Source organism: Echiichthys vipera (genome assembly GCF_963691815.1).
Source record: "Echiichthys vipera genome assembly, chromosome: 1".
NCBI classification, from domain to species: domain Eukaryota; kingdom Metazoa; phylum Chordata; class Actinopteri; order Perciformes; family Trachinidae; genus Echiichthys; species Echiichthys vipera.
The window spans coordinates 4,847,771-4,864,422 of record NC_139826.1 but is presented as its reverse complement, the minus strand read 5'-3'; the positions used below and the strand labels follow the sequence as shown (position 1 = coordinate 4,864,422).

General features: G+C 40.8%; 1 protein-coding gene across 1 annotated transcript in view; it reads left to right on the top strand.

Moving 5' to 3' along the window:
- The window catches only part of adamtsl3 (ADAMTS-like 3), a 429,814-nt gene that overhangs the window by 228,314 nt on the left and 184,848 nt on the right, over positions 1–16,652 (top strand). Inside the window, 2 exon segments of the mRNA XM_083913233.1 lie at positions 14,790–14,835; positions 16,370–16,606. Coding sequence (XP_083769359.1) covers positions 14,790–14,835; positions 16,370–16,606 — 283 coding nt within the window.

The following is a 16,652-nucleotide window of genomic DNA, read 5'->3' as shown; positions in this document are numbered from 1 at the left end:
TTTGTGCGTGAAATGACAACGCCATCTCTGCACTATACAAGTCAATTGAGACTACATGGCGTGAAATGACACGCAAAAAACAGGACATGCGTTGTAATTATACGCGAGATGGCTTAAGAGAAATAGCGTGTCATTCACACGCCTTTTAGTGAGACCAGGCTGGTGTGTGTGTGTGAGAGAGATTGGGGTGAAACATGTCTCACTGTTGCAAAGAAAGAAATAGTCTGACATTTCTGACACTCTTTTACCTTTATATTGTCAAATTGACCCGGCAGTCAGGGGCAACAGTATCTATGGGATATAAACATGCAACAGGTGGTTGCAAATACGTGAGATCAACCATTTTCATATTATATGTTGATTACACAAAATAAGGCAAGCAGAAGAAGTTTCATACTGAAAAAATACTTTTAACTATTTTTCCTAGATCTTCAAACTTTAAACAGGAGGGCTAATACACCAATGGTATAGACCTTTTTAATCAAATTCAATTGAAAAGGTCTATAGACATGAGTCGTCGGCAGGGCTCATGTCTAAATGTAAGGACTTTATTATTTTACGCATTGGTATTATTTAACATGACTATAACACATTAAAACTACATTTATAGGTAAGAAAAGACAGAAAAGCATGATAGGTCCTCTTTAACAAAGGGAAAAGAAGAATCCAGCATCGAGTATGTTTTCCCTCTACAGAGCTGCTGCTCATTGCTGGGGCTGATGAGACTGTAGAAAAAAACTGTTCAGAGCAACAAATCTGCTCAACTGACACACAGTCCAATCACTTCACCTGTAGTCTCAGCCTTTGAAGACACATCATGTTTGGAGTTTAAGGAGGATGTAGACAGAGGTTTTGGTGACCATGAATATCCTCTATATGTAGCTCAGTGATTAGGAAAAAACATGATCATAGTCAGTGCAGAAACTGGCAGAAAGTTCTCGTGCGTATTTTAGTCTCTCATCAGTTCAGTGTGCAGCGAATATTTCACCATCCCCCCAAAAAATATTTGAAAGTGTAAAGAATAATTCTGAATCATCAAAGTAAATTATTATAAAGATATTTGCTGAAGCACCTCCAAACCTCCAGGTTAGTCAGAGATGATCAAAATAATACTCAGAATCAGACAAAAAAAGGGGATATACGGTTTATGTACAAATGCTCATTCAAAATCATACTCTCATTAACTCATTAACTCCTTTTTATGTTAGTTCATATAATGGGTGTCTTCGTAAATCTAGCATAATTAGTTGATGGACAAACAAAAGGCATTGGTTGTGCTAGAGGAAATGTTGTAAGATCACCAACGTCATTAAGATTTATCTTTAGGGGGCTATGAATGTCCGAACACAATTGCATAATCAATACAATTTACTTTCAGATTTCATAAGATATCCATCTAATAGTTAGTAAGACATTTAAATATAGACTACTGTACTATTACTGTAGAAATTATGTTCTGCAAAATGCAATTACGGCGCAAAGAAGGAAATCAGGTGACATAATATAAGGCTGTTGAAATTGGCAAAGAGAAGTGTTTGATGGGTCTCAAAACACACACTGGGTGTTGACGTTCAAGTCCCAGAATACTCACACCCTTTGTCTAATCTTAAGTAGGTGTTTTGTTGCCTGAACCGTCACTTTTTGTTGCCCTTTTGAAACTCAGACACAGTCCAGACCTCTCTACAGGTAGGTGTGGATGGGATGCTAGGAAGTCCAGGAGACACCGTCTGGGTCGGGTGTGTTCTGTATTTTCCTTATACTGATAAAAGCATCACATCGCTACTGTTTTTAAAAGCCACATTCAAGCTGTCTGTTCTCAGCCCCCTCAGCTATTTGTTGTGCAGTGTTGCTTGTTCAGGAAGTCATCACAGACAATCTATTTCAGACTGTGCCCTGTGGCATCATTCTATAGCCTCCTGGCAACACATTTGTCTCCATTATATCTAACTGCAGCTCAGCCTCACTTTCTTCACCATGCTACTGCTGAAATATCCACTGAGTAAGAACTTTTCTACTGCACACAAACAAACAGTGCATGCTGCTAATTCACACAGCAGTGTTGAAGCTTGTCAATTGGCACCTTCTGGTTTTGAGCTGAAATGAATAATAATTAACTAGAGATAGAGGAGGAACAAATACACCCTGCAAAATGGCCTGTAGGGGTTGTCCGTATGTGGTTTTATGGGTGTGTTTTGTCATATTTGGGCCAGTGTTGCTTCATTGAATGTTTCCTGTGGACGAAAGGCTTTTTCCTATGGGGTGTAGAGGTACTACTGAGAGACAGATATTTATGTGCTCTGGAAGAGCATGTCAGCTAAGGCCTTGATGTTCCAATCCAGATGCTCATCCCAGTTTCCATCTTAGATACTGACTGCAATACAACCAGGTTTGTTTATTCAAAGCTCACTGAAACCCATTCACACATGCATTGGTGTGGCTAACCTGGGGTCCGTTTCACAAAGCAGGTTCAAAAAACTCTGAGTCTAACCCTGAACTCTGAGTTGATCTACTCTGAGATAGGAAACTCTGAGTTTTCAGTTCCAGAACAGCAGATTTGCGTTAGGTTGATCAACTCAGAGTAGCTTGACCTGGAGTTAAGCGCGTGCACCACAAGTAAAAAAAGACAGCATCAATGGAGCCCTGATTCGACGAGTCACCATAGCAACGGGGAAGTGGAGCGCTACGCAACCACTGGAATTGGAAATATTAATGCGCTCATACGGAGAGTTTGAGCATGTTTTCGCCGAAAGTGTAACACCACTGCAGCAGTAAAAGAGAGGGAGACGGCGTGGGAGAACATTGCTGCTTGGGTCAGTGCGTAAGTTTAAACGTAGTGGCTGTGGCTGTTTTATATGTTGTATAAAAAAACTCCCATTTGCAAAAAAACGCAGCGCAACACACAATATCTGCTGGGATGTGAGAGCATGACTTTGGTTGTTAATGTTGGAAATGTAACGACGGATGAGGCTGTGTATGTAAATGATGAGCTGTGACATGAAACGGTGACTGTGACGGTGGCCGTGAAATGCACCCCCTCGCATTATAGGGGATATTCTGGATCAGAAGGCTGTTGTTTCCACCTATAGGAGTAGTTTATATACCGGTAACCCAATTAAAAGCACACACTTTTGAACCTATAAATTGCAAGAAAAGCTGGGATTATATTTAGGAAACGCTAAGTCAAATACATTCAACTTGCTCAAAAGATCCATTTCATTCCTTTTGTAATTATGGCTGCAGTATATTAAGGACGTCTATGCGCGGTCTGATAATCATCTCCAGACGAATATTTAATTCTCTGTGCAGTAATGCTGCACCTTCATCCACGGGATCATTATCAAAAGGACATGCCATGGTAGTGAAATAGTCACCACCTAATATAACTTCTAATGTACGCCTACTGAATGATTTTTATATGTTGTATAAAAAAACTCCCTTTTGCAAAAAAACGCAGCGCAACACACAATATCTGCTGTGATATGAAACGGTACCGCTCAAAAAGAGAATTGCCTGGAAATGCAAGAACATCTATAATCAATAGTTTGATAATCATCTCCCGACGAATATTTAATTCTCTGCGCAGTAATGCTGCACCTTCATCCACGGGATCGTTATCAAAAGGACATGCCATGGTAGTGAAATAGTTGCCACCTAATATAACTTCTAATGTAGGCCTACTGAATGATTTTTGCAATGATTTTCTGTAAAAACTGACGACAGAACTATACTACGCCAAAACTCGCCCGCTGACTGAATGAATGAGGAAATCAAACACCGTGTGTGGCTGAAAGAGGGCGGAGACAGAGAGAAACTCAAGGTTTTCTGACACTAACCTGGTCCCGACCAGGTTAGTTTCAGAGAGCATGTTACCATGGTAACTGAGGTTAAGTTACCTCTCTTTGTGAAACAGGCTAGAGTTACCCCTCTGTCTCTGGTTTGAGTTACCTCCCTTTGTGAAACGGAAAACTCAGAGTTTCCCTCAATTCAGGGTTAAAAACAGACTCAGAGTTTTCACTAAACCTGCTTTGTGAAACGGGCCCCGGATGTACTGAGCTGTGATAAAGTCTGACATCTTGCGTCCTCTAATGAGCTGTTTTTACAGTTTAAGACTATTGTAAGGTTCAACAGTGGGATAATAATAAAATCTGTTATACTTTTCAGTTTAGTTTAAATTCTAGGCCACTGAAAACAAATAAAAAGTGTTTCTCTCTAACATAAAAGGAGGTAAAAGGGTATTATGTTGATTAAGTATAGCTCTTAGGGGATTCACAAGAGACAGATAAAAATGTCAAAGGTGATACAGCAGAATTATCCAGACTTTAAATCTTCTTTAGTCTTGGTTGATCTCAAAAAATATTTCCTATAATGTAGTTTATATAGCTGTATAGCATCAAAATTCCCACACCTCCAGTTTGGAATCCATGCAGGCTTTCTGTTAAAAGAAAAATTAAGCTGACGATGAGATACCCTTGAGGACATCAACAGCATTGTTATTATTATTTTTAACTTTAGAAAGCTCCCTCCAGAGCTGAATAATTGTCTCAACTCCACAGTGGCAGAGCCCCAGGGATTAATGGGATTGGTCCAGGGATGGGGCTGTCTTGGTTGACACATCGCTTCAACATTGCATGGGAGTCTGAGACATTGCCAAAGGAGAGGCAAAGTGTGAAATGATTAGAACCTCTCAATCTAAGGCCATGGCTCTCAGCAGGAAACCAATGGATTGTTTACTCCGGGTAGGGAGTCCTTACCCCAAGTGAAGGAGTTCAGGTACCCGGGATCTTGTTCCGAGGGGAAAATGGAGCGTGACTGGAGAATCGGAGCAGCAGGGGCAGTATTGCAGTCGCTTAATGCCCCGAGCTGATCGACTGCCCCGACCTCATCTATGGTCATGAAAGCTCGGTCATGACCGAAAGAACGAGGTTGCGGGTACAAGCGTCCCAAATAGGGTTTCTCAGGAGGGTGGCTGGGCTCTCCCTAAAGCTGCATTGACACCAAACGCAATAGACGCAAACTGAACTCTACATTGAAAATCATGCCAGCGATTCAGGCCGAGGCGGCGTGAATGGACTGTCTGCCGTGACAAGACGCGGCACGAATGAAGCGTCTAGAGCAAATAAAGTTAAAAATATTGAACTTTTCAGGCGGTATCGCGCAGGGACAGCCAAACAGCGTGGAGATTGCGGTAAGCGTCATCAAAGTTCTCCGTGAGACATCCAGAGGCTCACCAAAGCCACTATTGTTGCAGTCCTTGGGGGAAGCCAGTCTGTTCCTGTGGATATAATATAATGGACATAACTATGAACTGTGGATGGCAGCCACGTGCCTTAAGGCATCTACCCTGCCGGAAATTCCAGCCTGTACAGCTTCAGAGGTTAAAAAAAGAAAGTGCTGGTATTTAAAAAAGGAGATTTAGCATTTATTCACATAATGCATGCATTACTCAGTTTTTCATAACAGCCCAAGCTTGTGGCCGATTTATGTCAGATTTTGCACAGACCCTCAGTGGAGCATTGCTCTTCCAAGTTAATCAGAGAAACTACTGCATAGTAAGGCAATACTTCCTGTTTTGACTACAGTGCACAGGAAGTCTTTCCCCTATAACTTCCACATTGTTCGAATTATGAAAATGATTTTGATAACTTTTGATTGTAGGGGTAGAAGGATTATGTGTGCAAAATGTTCGCATAACAGCACCAACTAATGTCCGATTGTCCTCAAATGTTGCACAGAGCCTCAAATTACCATGGAGAACCACTAATCCAAGTTTAATGTAATAAGGCTAATTATTGCGGAGATGTAAAACAATTCCTGTTTGACTATAACATACAGGAAGTTCCTTTCTAACTACCACATCTCTCACGACCATACGCAAGCACCTGAGAGGCGCCCTCACAACTTTTGGTTACCCCAGCTGGACCTTTGTGAAAACGACAGCTGCTTCCAGAAAGAAAACCAAAGTGGTTGAGAAAGTAAAACAAATCAAGGGAAACAACATAGTCATCCCGTATGTGGCTGGGGTATTCTTCGACAAACACTGCATCCCTGTGTATTTCAAAACCCAGTAACACACTCAGACAGAGACTAGTACATCCAAAGCACAGAACACCATACACAGAAAAAAGCATCTGGTTTATGCTGTCCAATGCAACAAGGAATGCGAAGATCTCTACATTGGAGAAACAAAACAACCATTGCATAAATGCATGGCCCAACACATGAAAGCTAACTCCTCAGGCCTGGACTCTGCCGTCCATTTACATCTCAAGGAGAAAGCCCACTCCTTTGATGACAACAATGTCTACATCCTGGACAGAGATGGTTTGAAAGAGCAGTAAAAGAAGCATAAATGGATGCCCCAACACAGGAAAGCTAACTCCTCAGGCCTGGACTCTGCCGTCCACTTACATCTCAAGGAGAAAGCCCACTCCTTTGATGACAACAATGTCTACATCCTGGACAGAGATGGTTTGAAAGAGCAGTAAAAGTAGAGAAACCATCGCTAAACAGAGGAGGGCTGAGACACCACTTATCTTCAATTTACAATGCTGCCCTTCCATCCCTTCCCAGGAGAATCAACAATCTAACCTCAAAGAACAACTGTTCACAAAAGCCTCCAGTGGCTCCAACGACTGTCTTTAAGACCCAGTAGAGCACTAACAAAGTAGAAACCAACTTCCCGCCAACTACTGTCACTCTAACGACTTTCGTTGGCACTTGGAGCACAAAGGGTTCCAGTGACATCATCGGCCTTGTGAACGCCCTCACTAGAGGTTAAATACCTGGATCTCCACACCACATCTTTGGATCAGTCTCAGCCTGGTCAGATGCTTAAATGAACTGATGAAGCCTCTTGGATGAGAGGTGAAACTTCTTCCAAGACAAATAACCAAGTCCAGTTGCTTTTGACTTAGATTTCTTTGGGGATAACAATGACCTGGACAAATGAAAATATTCAGTCCTAACTATGTCCTAAGTCCTAATTCACACATATTTTGGACTTGTACAATTTTTTTGATAAAGTTTCATCAAGGTGGTTGATGGATAATTCCTGCAAAGTTTTGTGGTGATCTTCTCTCAGCCTAGGAGGAGTACATTTTTTGCAATTTTGTGCAAAAATACTTTGCAGACCTGTGCCATGGTCCGTATCCCCATATTCAGTGCCTTTCAGTTAAGATGTGGCTGTAAGAAATCTAAATTTGGGATATACGATGTGAAAGTTAGAGGCCAAAAAGCCTTTTACTTGATTATAGCGCCACCTTTGGACATATGTCCATTTTTGGTGTGTTCTGTGGGGGCACCAGTCTATACCTCCCCTGAAAGCTTTGTTTCCATAACATGTACAGTTAATGCTCCAGTATGAGTGATATTCAAAACATCTCCTGGATGATTGATTTCATATTTTTCTCAAAGCCTCAGACGAGCATCAAAAACTATTGTTCTAAGTTTCTTGTTAATCCGACTTATAATTGCTAAGATATGATGAATTCTACATAACCGCGCCACCTAGTGGTTGGTTGTTGTCAAGTTTTGTAGCAGGCCTCAGTAAGACATATGAAACTACTGTAGATTTCCAAGTTTTGTGTTGATCCGACTCACTTTGGAAAAGACATGCAGCACTTCCTGTTTTGACTGTAATCTACAGGAAGTTGTTCCTTTATGACTTCTGGATTTACAAGAGTATCAGAATTCTTTTGATAAGTTTTGATCAGGACCATCCAAACATTATATGTACCAAGTGTCATCTTTATCGGAGTTTCAACCTAGGAGGTGTTTGAAAAAGTAGGCTTTGCATATATCGCAATCCTGCAGTTAAAAATAGTCGAGGCTGAAATGGGCGTGGCCTTTATACTGAGATTCACGTAGGTTCAGGGAACGTGTGGACGTAAGAATTTTGAATGTGCAAGGTACGATGTGAGAGTTACAGTCAAAATCTCCTGATTAGCCACTCTACCACCTACTGTCAATTTAACAGGAGGAAAACGGAGCAGCCGATTTAAGAAACAAAAACAGAATAATCAAATGCAAACTACTTCATTTTTTAGACTAGAATTTAGCTCCTGTGTGAGCAGCATGACCAGGCTGCAAGGGAGGAAACCAATCATGTCCTTTGCACCCGGAGAGAAAACAGGGAAGGGAGAAAGAGAGAAAAGACACAACATACACTTTGTCACTGTCTGGCACATAACAACATGCCACTGAGTTCATTACTTTCATCTCTGAATCGGCTTCCTGACAGTTTGTTGTATTATCTTTTCCTCACTTTTCAACTGGACTAGAAATGACACCTGCTGTAATCGTCATTTTTTATTATGCCAGCTGTTCATTTGATTTTGAAAGTTAAAGAATATGCTTCCTTTTAATTCTTTCTTCGAAAAAATATAATTTTAGAGAATGTGCTCTACAGAAATGTATAGTTGTTTTGTTCTTTATTCATTACAAACATCAACCTAACAAATTCAGGATACATAGAAGGTGTAGGGCCTTGATTCACGATCAGAGTATGAGACTAAAAATTCTCAATAAACTTATCATTAATCAATTAATATTAGCTATTGCAAATAATTATCAAACATAATTACAAAATGACTCTAGTAAAACCAAGAGTTCCTAGGGGGCACCGCCTTCGATTCATGAAGGAAGGGATAACTAATATGCTGCAAAAGTCTCATGAAATATAATAAACTATTAATTAACGGTTGAACAACAATTAATCTAATAGTTCTTCAGTTGAAGGATTTTAAAGTTCTTTTCTTAGAAGAGGCTGGCACATTCATCTTTGTGTAATATTAAATAGACAGACATATAGTAAAAATAAACATTTATTAACAAATGAATAAATGCAACAAACAGCACACAATAAAAGTAATGAAAGCTAAATCAACAAGTAAATTGATTTTAAGGTTATTTTACTAGTTTTTAAATGGCTTAACAATCTCGGGCCTTCTTTTTTATCGACCCTCGTGGCCCTTGAGGTCCTCTGGTGCTAGCCTTTAAACCATTGGTGTCAAAGTCAAGGATGATATTTGATTAGTATTAGAACCGGCCCACACGCCACAGCCGCCTGCTGGTGTTTTTCACGCATCAAAACTACATTACCCACAATGCAACGGTAGCCCGCAAACTCACTGCAGCGCCACAAGTGGGCCGCCTCGGCTTCATTATTCATCAGCATTCAGGGCAGAAGCCCCCCCTTCCCAATAATGGCTAAACAGAAGTTGGACGATGAGAACAGGGTGTTTCAAGCTAGGTGGGAGGCAGAGCAAATGTTCACGGAGGTAAAAGGCAAAGCTGTGTGTCTTTATCTTTATATTAAGGAACACATTTTATTTTTGAAGGACATTTTCTTTTTTGCTGTTTGCCTGTTGAAAATGTTTTCCTTGAAATAACTAAAGTCATAAGAAAATATATCTTTATTCAGTTAATGTACAGGACATGTGTTTTCTCTTTGAAGGAAGCTTGTTTTTGTCTGTGAGCCTGTTGAAAAATGTTTTCACTTGAAATTACTGACAGAGCCATACAAAAATATTGGATTATTCATTTAATTATTAAATAAAATATGTACACTGTGTTTGTTCTTGGTTCAATAGGTTATATGCAATCATTTGAATATGTTTTAATAAACATTGAACCAGTCCATCCCTCAGCTTGTAGAAAATATGTTTTTTTGGCCCTCTGATGTATTTGACTTTGACATCCCTGCTTTAAACCATACCACAAGTAAGAACTAAGGGCCCGTCCACACGAAGACGTGTTTTCCTGTAACCACACAACTTTAGTATCGATTTGGCCGACCATGCACACGCAGCGGGCGTTATTGAAGCCTAAAAACGGTCTTTTTGTAACCAGATCCCAGATTGGGAAGATTTGAGAACGCCTCCCATGGAGGGCTCAGGTTCACTGTGTTTGTGTGTGTGTGTGTGTGTGTGTGTGTGTGTGTGTTCAGTTTTGCTTGACATTCTGGGCTATGCCAGCTGGAGATCAGTGAAGTGCTGAGAAGGCTGCTGGTTGGGTGTGTGCAGCAGGTGGACTGTGATGTAACCTTACAGGTGTGTGTGTGTGTGTGTGTGTGTGTGTGTGTGTGTGTGTGTGTGTGTGTGTGTGTGTGTGTGTGTGTGTGTGTGTGTGTGTGTGTGTGTGTGTGTGTGTGTGCATGGGTATTGTAGTGGATGCACAGGTCTGCTCCAGAGTAAATTGAGAGAAGCTCAACAAGGTTTCAAGATGAAAACGTTGGAAAAGTATTAAAACCAGGCTTTAAAAAGGAGAGAAGCATTGTTGTCTGGATGGTGAAACCGCATACTTTGCCTTCATCGCCCGGCCTCAGACCTCTAACCCCACGGCGTCACAAAACAACAACAGTGCTGCTGCGTGAGAGGAGAAAGACGGACCCATAAACTGATTACTGAAGTGGACTCTTAGCCACATGCATTGAAAAATGAATTAGGCATATTTTTCCCTTTACCCTGATGCTCTGAATAAGGGGAAGGGGCTCACAGCAGCACCCTCTGCTCAGTGAGGACACTAACTACAGAGTGATTTGTGCATCAGAGTCCAAAACACCACAAAATGCTCCAATAACAACAGAAACAGTGGACAGATTTCTCTCCAGAATGAAGGAGGATTTGGGAAGTATCCAGATTTGGAGAGAAACTCTCCAGTGTTTGTATTCTACACAGCATCTCCCCCTCTCTTCTTCTCCATTGTTGGTGTATTTCTGTGGCAGTTACAGCACCACATCCAAGCCTGGCATGTGAACTACAGCGTTTTTAGTCGTTTTCACTGGTTTCATGCGGATGCAGATACTTCTTGAGTCAAGGCTGTGTGGATGGAAAACCTTTTAAGAACGTCAGAGAAAAAAAAATTCCAGAAGAAGCAGAGAGTAATGTCATGTTTCAGGCGGTCTTTGCCATGTGCTCAGGAACAAAGGGCCCTGCAGCAGGCTTTCAGGCCTGGTCTTTTTTGTTTGATCAGTTTAAGCCTTCTCATAATCAAACTGGAAGTTCAAATGAATCCAAAAATGAACAATCATCTATGGAATGCCAATTGCACCTACAAAGGTGATGAAGTGTGTCCAGTACTTTAATGAAGTACTGTGATTAACCCGTCCATGGTGATATAAGATGTTCATAGCAATGGTTCTAGGATTAAGAATGGCAAAATGCTGCATAAGGATGTATGTTGAGGTGTTGGATGGGTTAAACAAACACTTACTTTCACCCAGGAGACCATGATTCATATCCCATGTGTCACTGTAGTTGCATTACAAACACACCTATTTTAATGGCACCCATTTCCCTAACCCTAACTACGTAGTTTTGTTTGAATTCACATTAAACTTGTAAAAACCATGATAAATAAATAGAAAAAGCTAATAAACAGCGTAATGCTCATCAGATGATATTCGACATACTGTTTATCTATATGCAACTGAACATGATAGGTCGATGTTTATAGAGATTACTACAAGAGATTACAAATACAGACTTGATCAAAAACTAGACTATACCTTAACACAGACAATTCCAGAAACATTATATGGTTTTGCTTTTATGTAATCAACAGTGTCCAATAAGAGCACATTTGAATGATGGGTGGTGTCTGGATGTTGATGGTGAATCATACTAAAACAAAATCAAGCTTCTACAGTATTTCTCTAACATTGCTCACTTTTATTGTAAAGTAAGCTGTAGTTGAGTCCTATCCTGAAAGAGCAAACAGCTTGTTGTCCTGTCAGTGTCCTGTCAGTGTTGTGAGTTTAGAAGAGGACTAATGGCCATAGCTGTAGACATTCCCAGTTCCTGAAAACACAGTACACCCATCTACAGGACACACACACATGCACAGACTGCTGCACACCCACAAACAGTTTGTCCGTGGCTGAGTAGCTCAGGCATTACAATGGCTGTAACGTATTAATTGGCTCATTAATACAGAGCCATAGCTTGCTGTTGTCTGTGTTTGGTTTAGCCTGGAGCTGCTCTCTATCTGCCCAACATGGCAGATTAGACCACGCCTGCTATACAATGGGATAAATGATCTTCTACCAGTTTAGTAATGTTATTGTTAGCCAGCAGGAGTTATGTGCATTTCATGGCAGTTAACACACACCAAGATATCAGGTGTTGTTATTGTTGCTAACAAGGTGAAACGGATTTAACAGTGTGTCCATGCTGTCGTGGCGAAAGGAACGTTCTGCCATGGCACTTTTCACACAGGGCTCAGGTTCACTGTGTTTGTGTGTGTGTGTGTGTGTGTGTGTGTGTGTGTGTGTGTGTGTGTGTGTGTGTGTGTGTGTGTGTGTGTGTGTGTGTGTGTGTGTGTGTATGTGTGTGTGTGTGTGTGTGTGTTCAGTTTTGCTTGACATTCTGGGCTCTGCCAGCTGGAGATCAGTGAAGTGCTGAGAAGGCTGCTGGTTGGGTGTGTGCTGCAGGTGGACTGTGATGTAACCTAACAGGTGTGTGTGTGTGTGTGTGTGTGAGTGTGTGTGTGTGTGTGTGTGAGTGTGTGTGTGCATGGGTATTGTAGTGGATGCACTTACATCACATTTTAGGTATTTACTTGCAGGTCTGCTTCAGAGTAAATTGAGAGAAGCTCAACAAGGTTTCAAGATGAAAACGTTGGAAAAGTATTAAAACCAGGCTTTAAAAAGGAGAGAAGCATGTCCAACAACATAATATTAAAGTATTCTAACGGTGCCGGACGTGTAGGAGCGTATGAACACGTCACTTCTTGAAAAGGTCAGCGTTGTGATGTCTGCACACAAAACCTGTTGATATCCAAGTCTTTCATAGGTGTGTCTTTCATACTGTAGGCCTGTGAATGTTCTTATTTGTCCAGGTCATTGTTATCCTCAAAGCAATTTCAGTCAAAAGCTGGACTTGGTTATTTTTCTAGGAAGACGTTTCACCTCTCACCCAAGAGGCTTCATCAGTTCATGTACGCATCTGACCAGGCTGGGACTGGTCTAACTATCTGGTGTGGAGATCCAGGTATTTAACCTTTCACAAGGTCGATGATGTCACTGGAACCCTTTGTGCTCCAAGTGCCAACGACCATTGTTAGAGTGACAGCCGTTCGTGGGAAGTTGGTTTCGACTTTGTTAGTGTTCTATTAAGTCTGAACAACAGTCGTTGGAGTCACAGGAGGCCATTTGTGAACAGTTGTTCTTTGAGGTTAGGTTGTTGAATCTCCTGGGAAGGGATGAAAGGGCAGCATTGTAACTGGACATAAGTGGTGTCTCAGACCTCCTCTGTTTAGCGATGGTTTCTCTACTTTTGCATAGATGGGTTTTTTTACTCCTCTTTCAAACCATCTGTCCTCTCTGTCCAGGATGTGGACATTGTTGTCATCAAAGGAGTGGGCATTCTCCTTGAGATGTAAGTGGACAGCAGCGTCCAGCCCTGAGGAGTTAGCTAGGTGTATTTTTCATCTCAACCCCAGCCCCACAAACTGTTGGCTGGTTGTTTACAACAGGGCTATTCAATTGGTCCGCAAGGGAATATTTCCTGGCCCTTTAAGTAGAAGCCTGTGTGAAAAAGTAATTCATGGCTGCTGTCCTCTCTTGTATGTCATCCTACTGTCTTGCGTCAAATATCCGCACGGCAGGAGACTTGCTCCACGCGCTCCCTGTAGGCCCGCGGCCACAACGCTACTCACGCTCCCAATACACTCTTCTTCTTCGTGGGTTTCTGAATCCTCTTGGCAAAAGCTCGCTAAGCTCCACTCTGTTGTTGTTCTCAATCATTTCTGTCTGGTTAAATCCATGGTTAAATCACCACCGCAATGTCTCTTTATACTCTGAAAAAAAGAAAAGCTGACACAGAAAACCATCAGTTCACCAGAGAATGGACAGAGAAGTTTTTGTTTCTGTCACTGTGAAGCCTGTGTTTACTCTGCAGCCATATCGGTGTGTAAAGAGGATAGGTTATGGCATTATCAGAAATATCATGCTACTCTGCATTAATGTAACATTCATTTTTGTCAGTCCAGTTTTTGATGCATAAACTAATGTTTCATATGTACTTGTAAGCCTGGTAAAGAAACTAGTAACTGAAGTAATCAGATAAATGTAGTGCAGTAGAAGTATAAAGTAGCATGTAAATAATATACTCAAGGAAAGGACAAGAGTCTCAAACTTGTACTTTAGTCCAATAATTGAGTGAAAACCTCTGGTTAACAGATTTGTTCATTTTACAAGGATTGTTTTTAACAAGCTTGTAGCTTTGAGTTGGCTTATCACTACTTGTTTTGATCAGCTGATATGCTGTTGCACTTTAAGGCCTATTGCTACTATTTATAATGATGAAATAAAGACAATATATGCACTTCTGTCGCTATAGTGTTTTACAATATCCATTAATGTGATGCTCATATTTTTGGACGTCCCTCAATTTGGATAATTTTCCTCAACTGGCCCTAGCTCCAAATTAATTGAATAGCCCTGGTGTACAACAACCGTAGCAACGCACAAAGTTGACCGTGAACAGGAAAGAGGCTGTGTCTCACATTGCAGTAAAAACACCAACTGAGACTCATATTCTGAATGCGCTCTTTACATGTCCAAAGAATGCTCCTACAACTTGGATAATAATTTCCCACGTCTTCATCTGAAAATGCTACATTCAAAAGTCTAATACAGAACATCCAAACTGTTTACATGACCTGTATGTGATCCAGAATATTGTAATTTCTGGAATAATAGAGCGATATTAGTGTGCATGTAAACATAGTCACTGAGTCACCTGTTGTTTTGAAATAGTGCTGAGAACTTTTTTGACCTTCCTTTGCAGAAGCTGTGATGGCAAAAACATCCGCTACAGAACTTGCAGCAACATGGTGAGTGTGAACTGAATCTGTCATTTTATTTTATTTTAACGCCCACTATATGGAGCAAGTGCCTCATGACAATGAAAGTGTGTATGCTTAACCTGTTACTTCATTTTCATGTGTTCATGTGTTTCATGTGTTATGGATATTACAATGAAATTTCCTAAATAGATTACTGACATTAAGTCAATTATTTTTATCATTAGTATTTATTTCCATTCTTTATTATTTTCTGAAATGTTTTGTTTTAATATGCAAACAAGGCTTTTTCTAATGCTATTTTTTGTTGAATTTTGGAGAAATCTACAGACACAAACAGACAAAATGTAGTAAAATAAACAGCAGATGTGTATTTTGGATGTTTTCAGTCCACCAATCTGAAAGAAAATAGCCCATAATCTCACAATTGACCAATCATTGAACAATGATTATGCCTGCACTCAAAAAGGTAATACCTACTGTATGGTCAGTGTACTTTACTTATTTCTCACTATCCAGAATCATATATATAATTGTACATTTTTAATTAAAAATGTCCCACCACAGCAGATAAGTATCCAGGTGTTAAGCTGTTGACAGCTTTTCTGCACCATCACCTCCTCTGCCATGATCAGTCCAGTCTGAACCACACAAACATATATGGAATCCAATATTTCATTACTCTCCCAAGTTTTATAAACGAGAGTATGTTGAAGTACATGCGGTTTATTGTGTTGTTTTTACCGTGGTATGTAATTGGGTATTGAGATTTGTGGAATTTCATTAGTGCTGGTATTGACTAATACATTTCTGGAATTATGACAAACTGTCTTTGTGAAACATCATTTGATTGTTCAACTAAAAGTCAGAACCATAGCCTTTATAAAAAATGGACTCACACAAGAGGCCGTGCCCTTAATGTTCATAAACTTTAATCTCCAATAAAATAAAAACTAACCCGGTACAAAAAAATTCACCCCCCTCAGTGTTGTCATGGAGATATGACCTTAAATAGGTTTAATTATGCTGTGAAAACTGGCCTGTTTAACATTGGGGTCAGTGAGAAACTGCTCCTAGTGGACACTCTAGGAACATGCAGAAGACGAGAACTGCAGTTTTTGTCACTTCTGTATTGGATCAACTAGGAAGTCGCTGTGGTTGGGGCTTGGTCAGAACATAGATGTATATAAAGACGGAGGACATGGCTCCACTTCCTCCCACTGTACAAAGTAAAGCCAAAATATCCTGGATACAGTCGCTGCCATGTTGTAATTTTGCAACCATTGTAAGCATTATCTTTTGATTAGTGTAGCTTTCAAGGTTTCAAGTTTTCAAGAAGGAAGTATGTAGCTGTGAAGTGCTGCTGTTTACGATGTGGAAGGCAACATAGTTTGCCTTTATAATTCCAGGCACAACTCAGTGTAACTTTTCTGTTTTAACTTTATGAAGTCAATGTTGATTGCACAATGATGACTTGCTTTACGGCACAAAGGAAGAGGAAAGTACTTGAGTGACACTAAATTGAATGATTGTGATGTGACCTTATCCTTGTTGTTCTCCTCAGGACTGCACAGCAGAGTCAGGGGATTTCAGGGCCCAGCAGTGTTCAGCCCACAATGACATCAAGTACCAGGGTGTCACCTATGAGTGGTTCCCATCACCCTATGACCCCTCAGCACCCTGTGCCCTGCGGTGCCAGGCTAAAGGGAGAAGTGTCACTGTTGAACTGGCGCCCAAGGTGCTGGACGGGACACAATGCCGGGCGGATGCTTTCGACATGTGCATCAGTGGAGTGTGTCAGGTACCAGACTGTATTATAAATCAGATGTTGCCCAGTCAGTGTGATC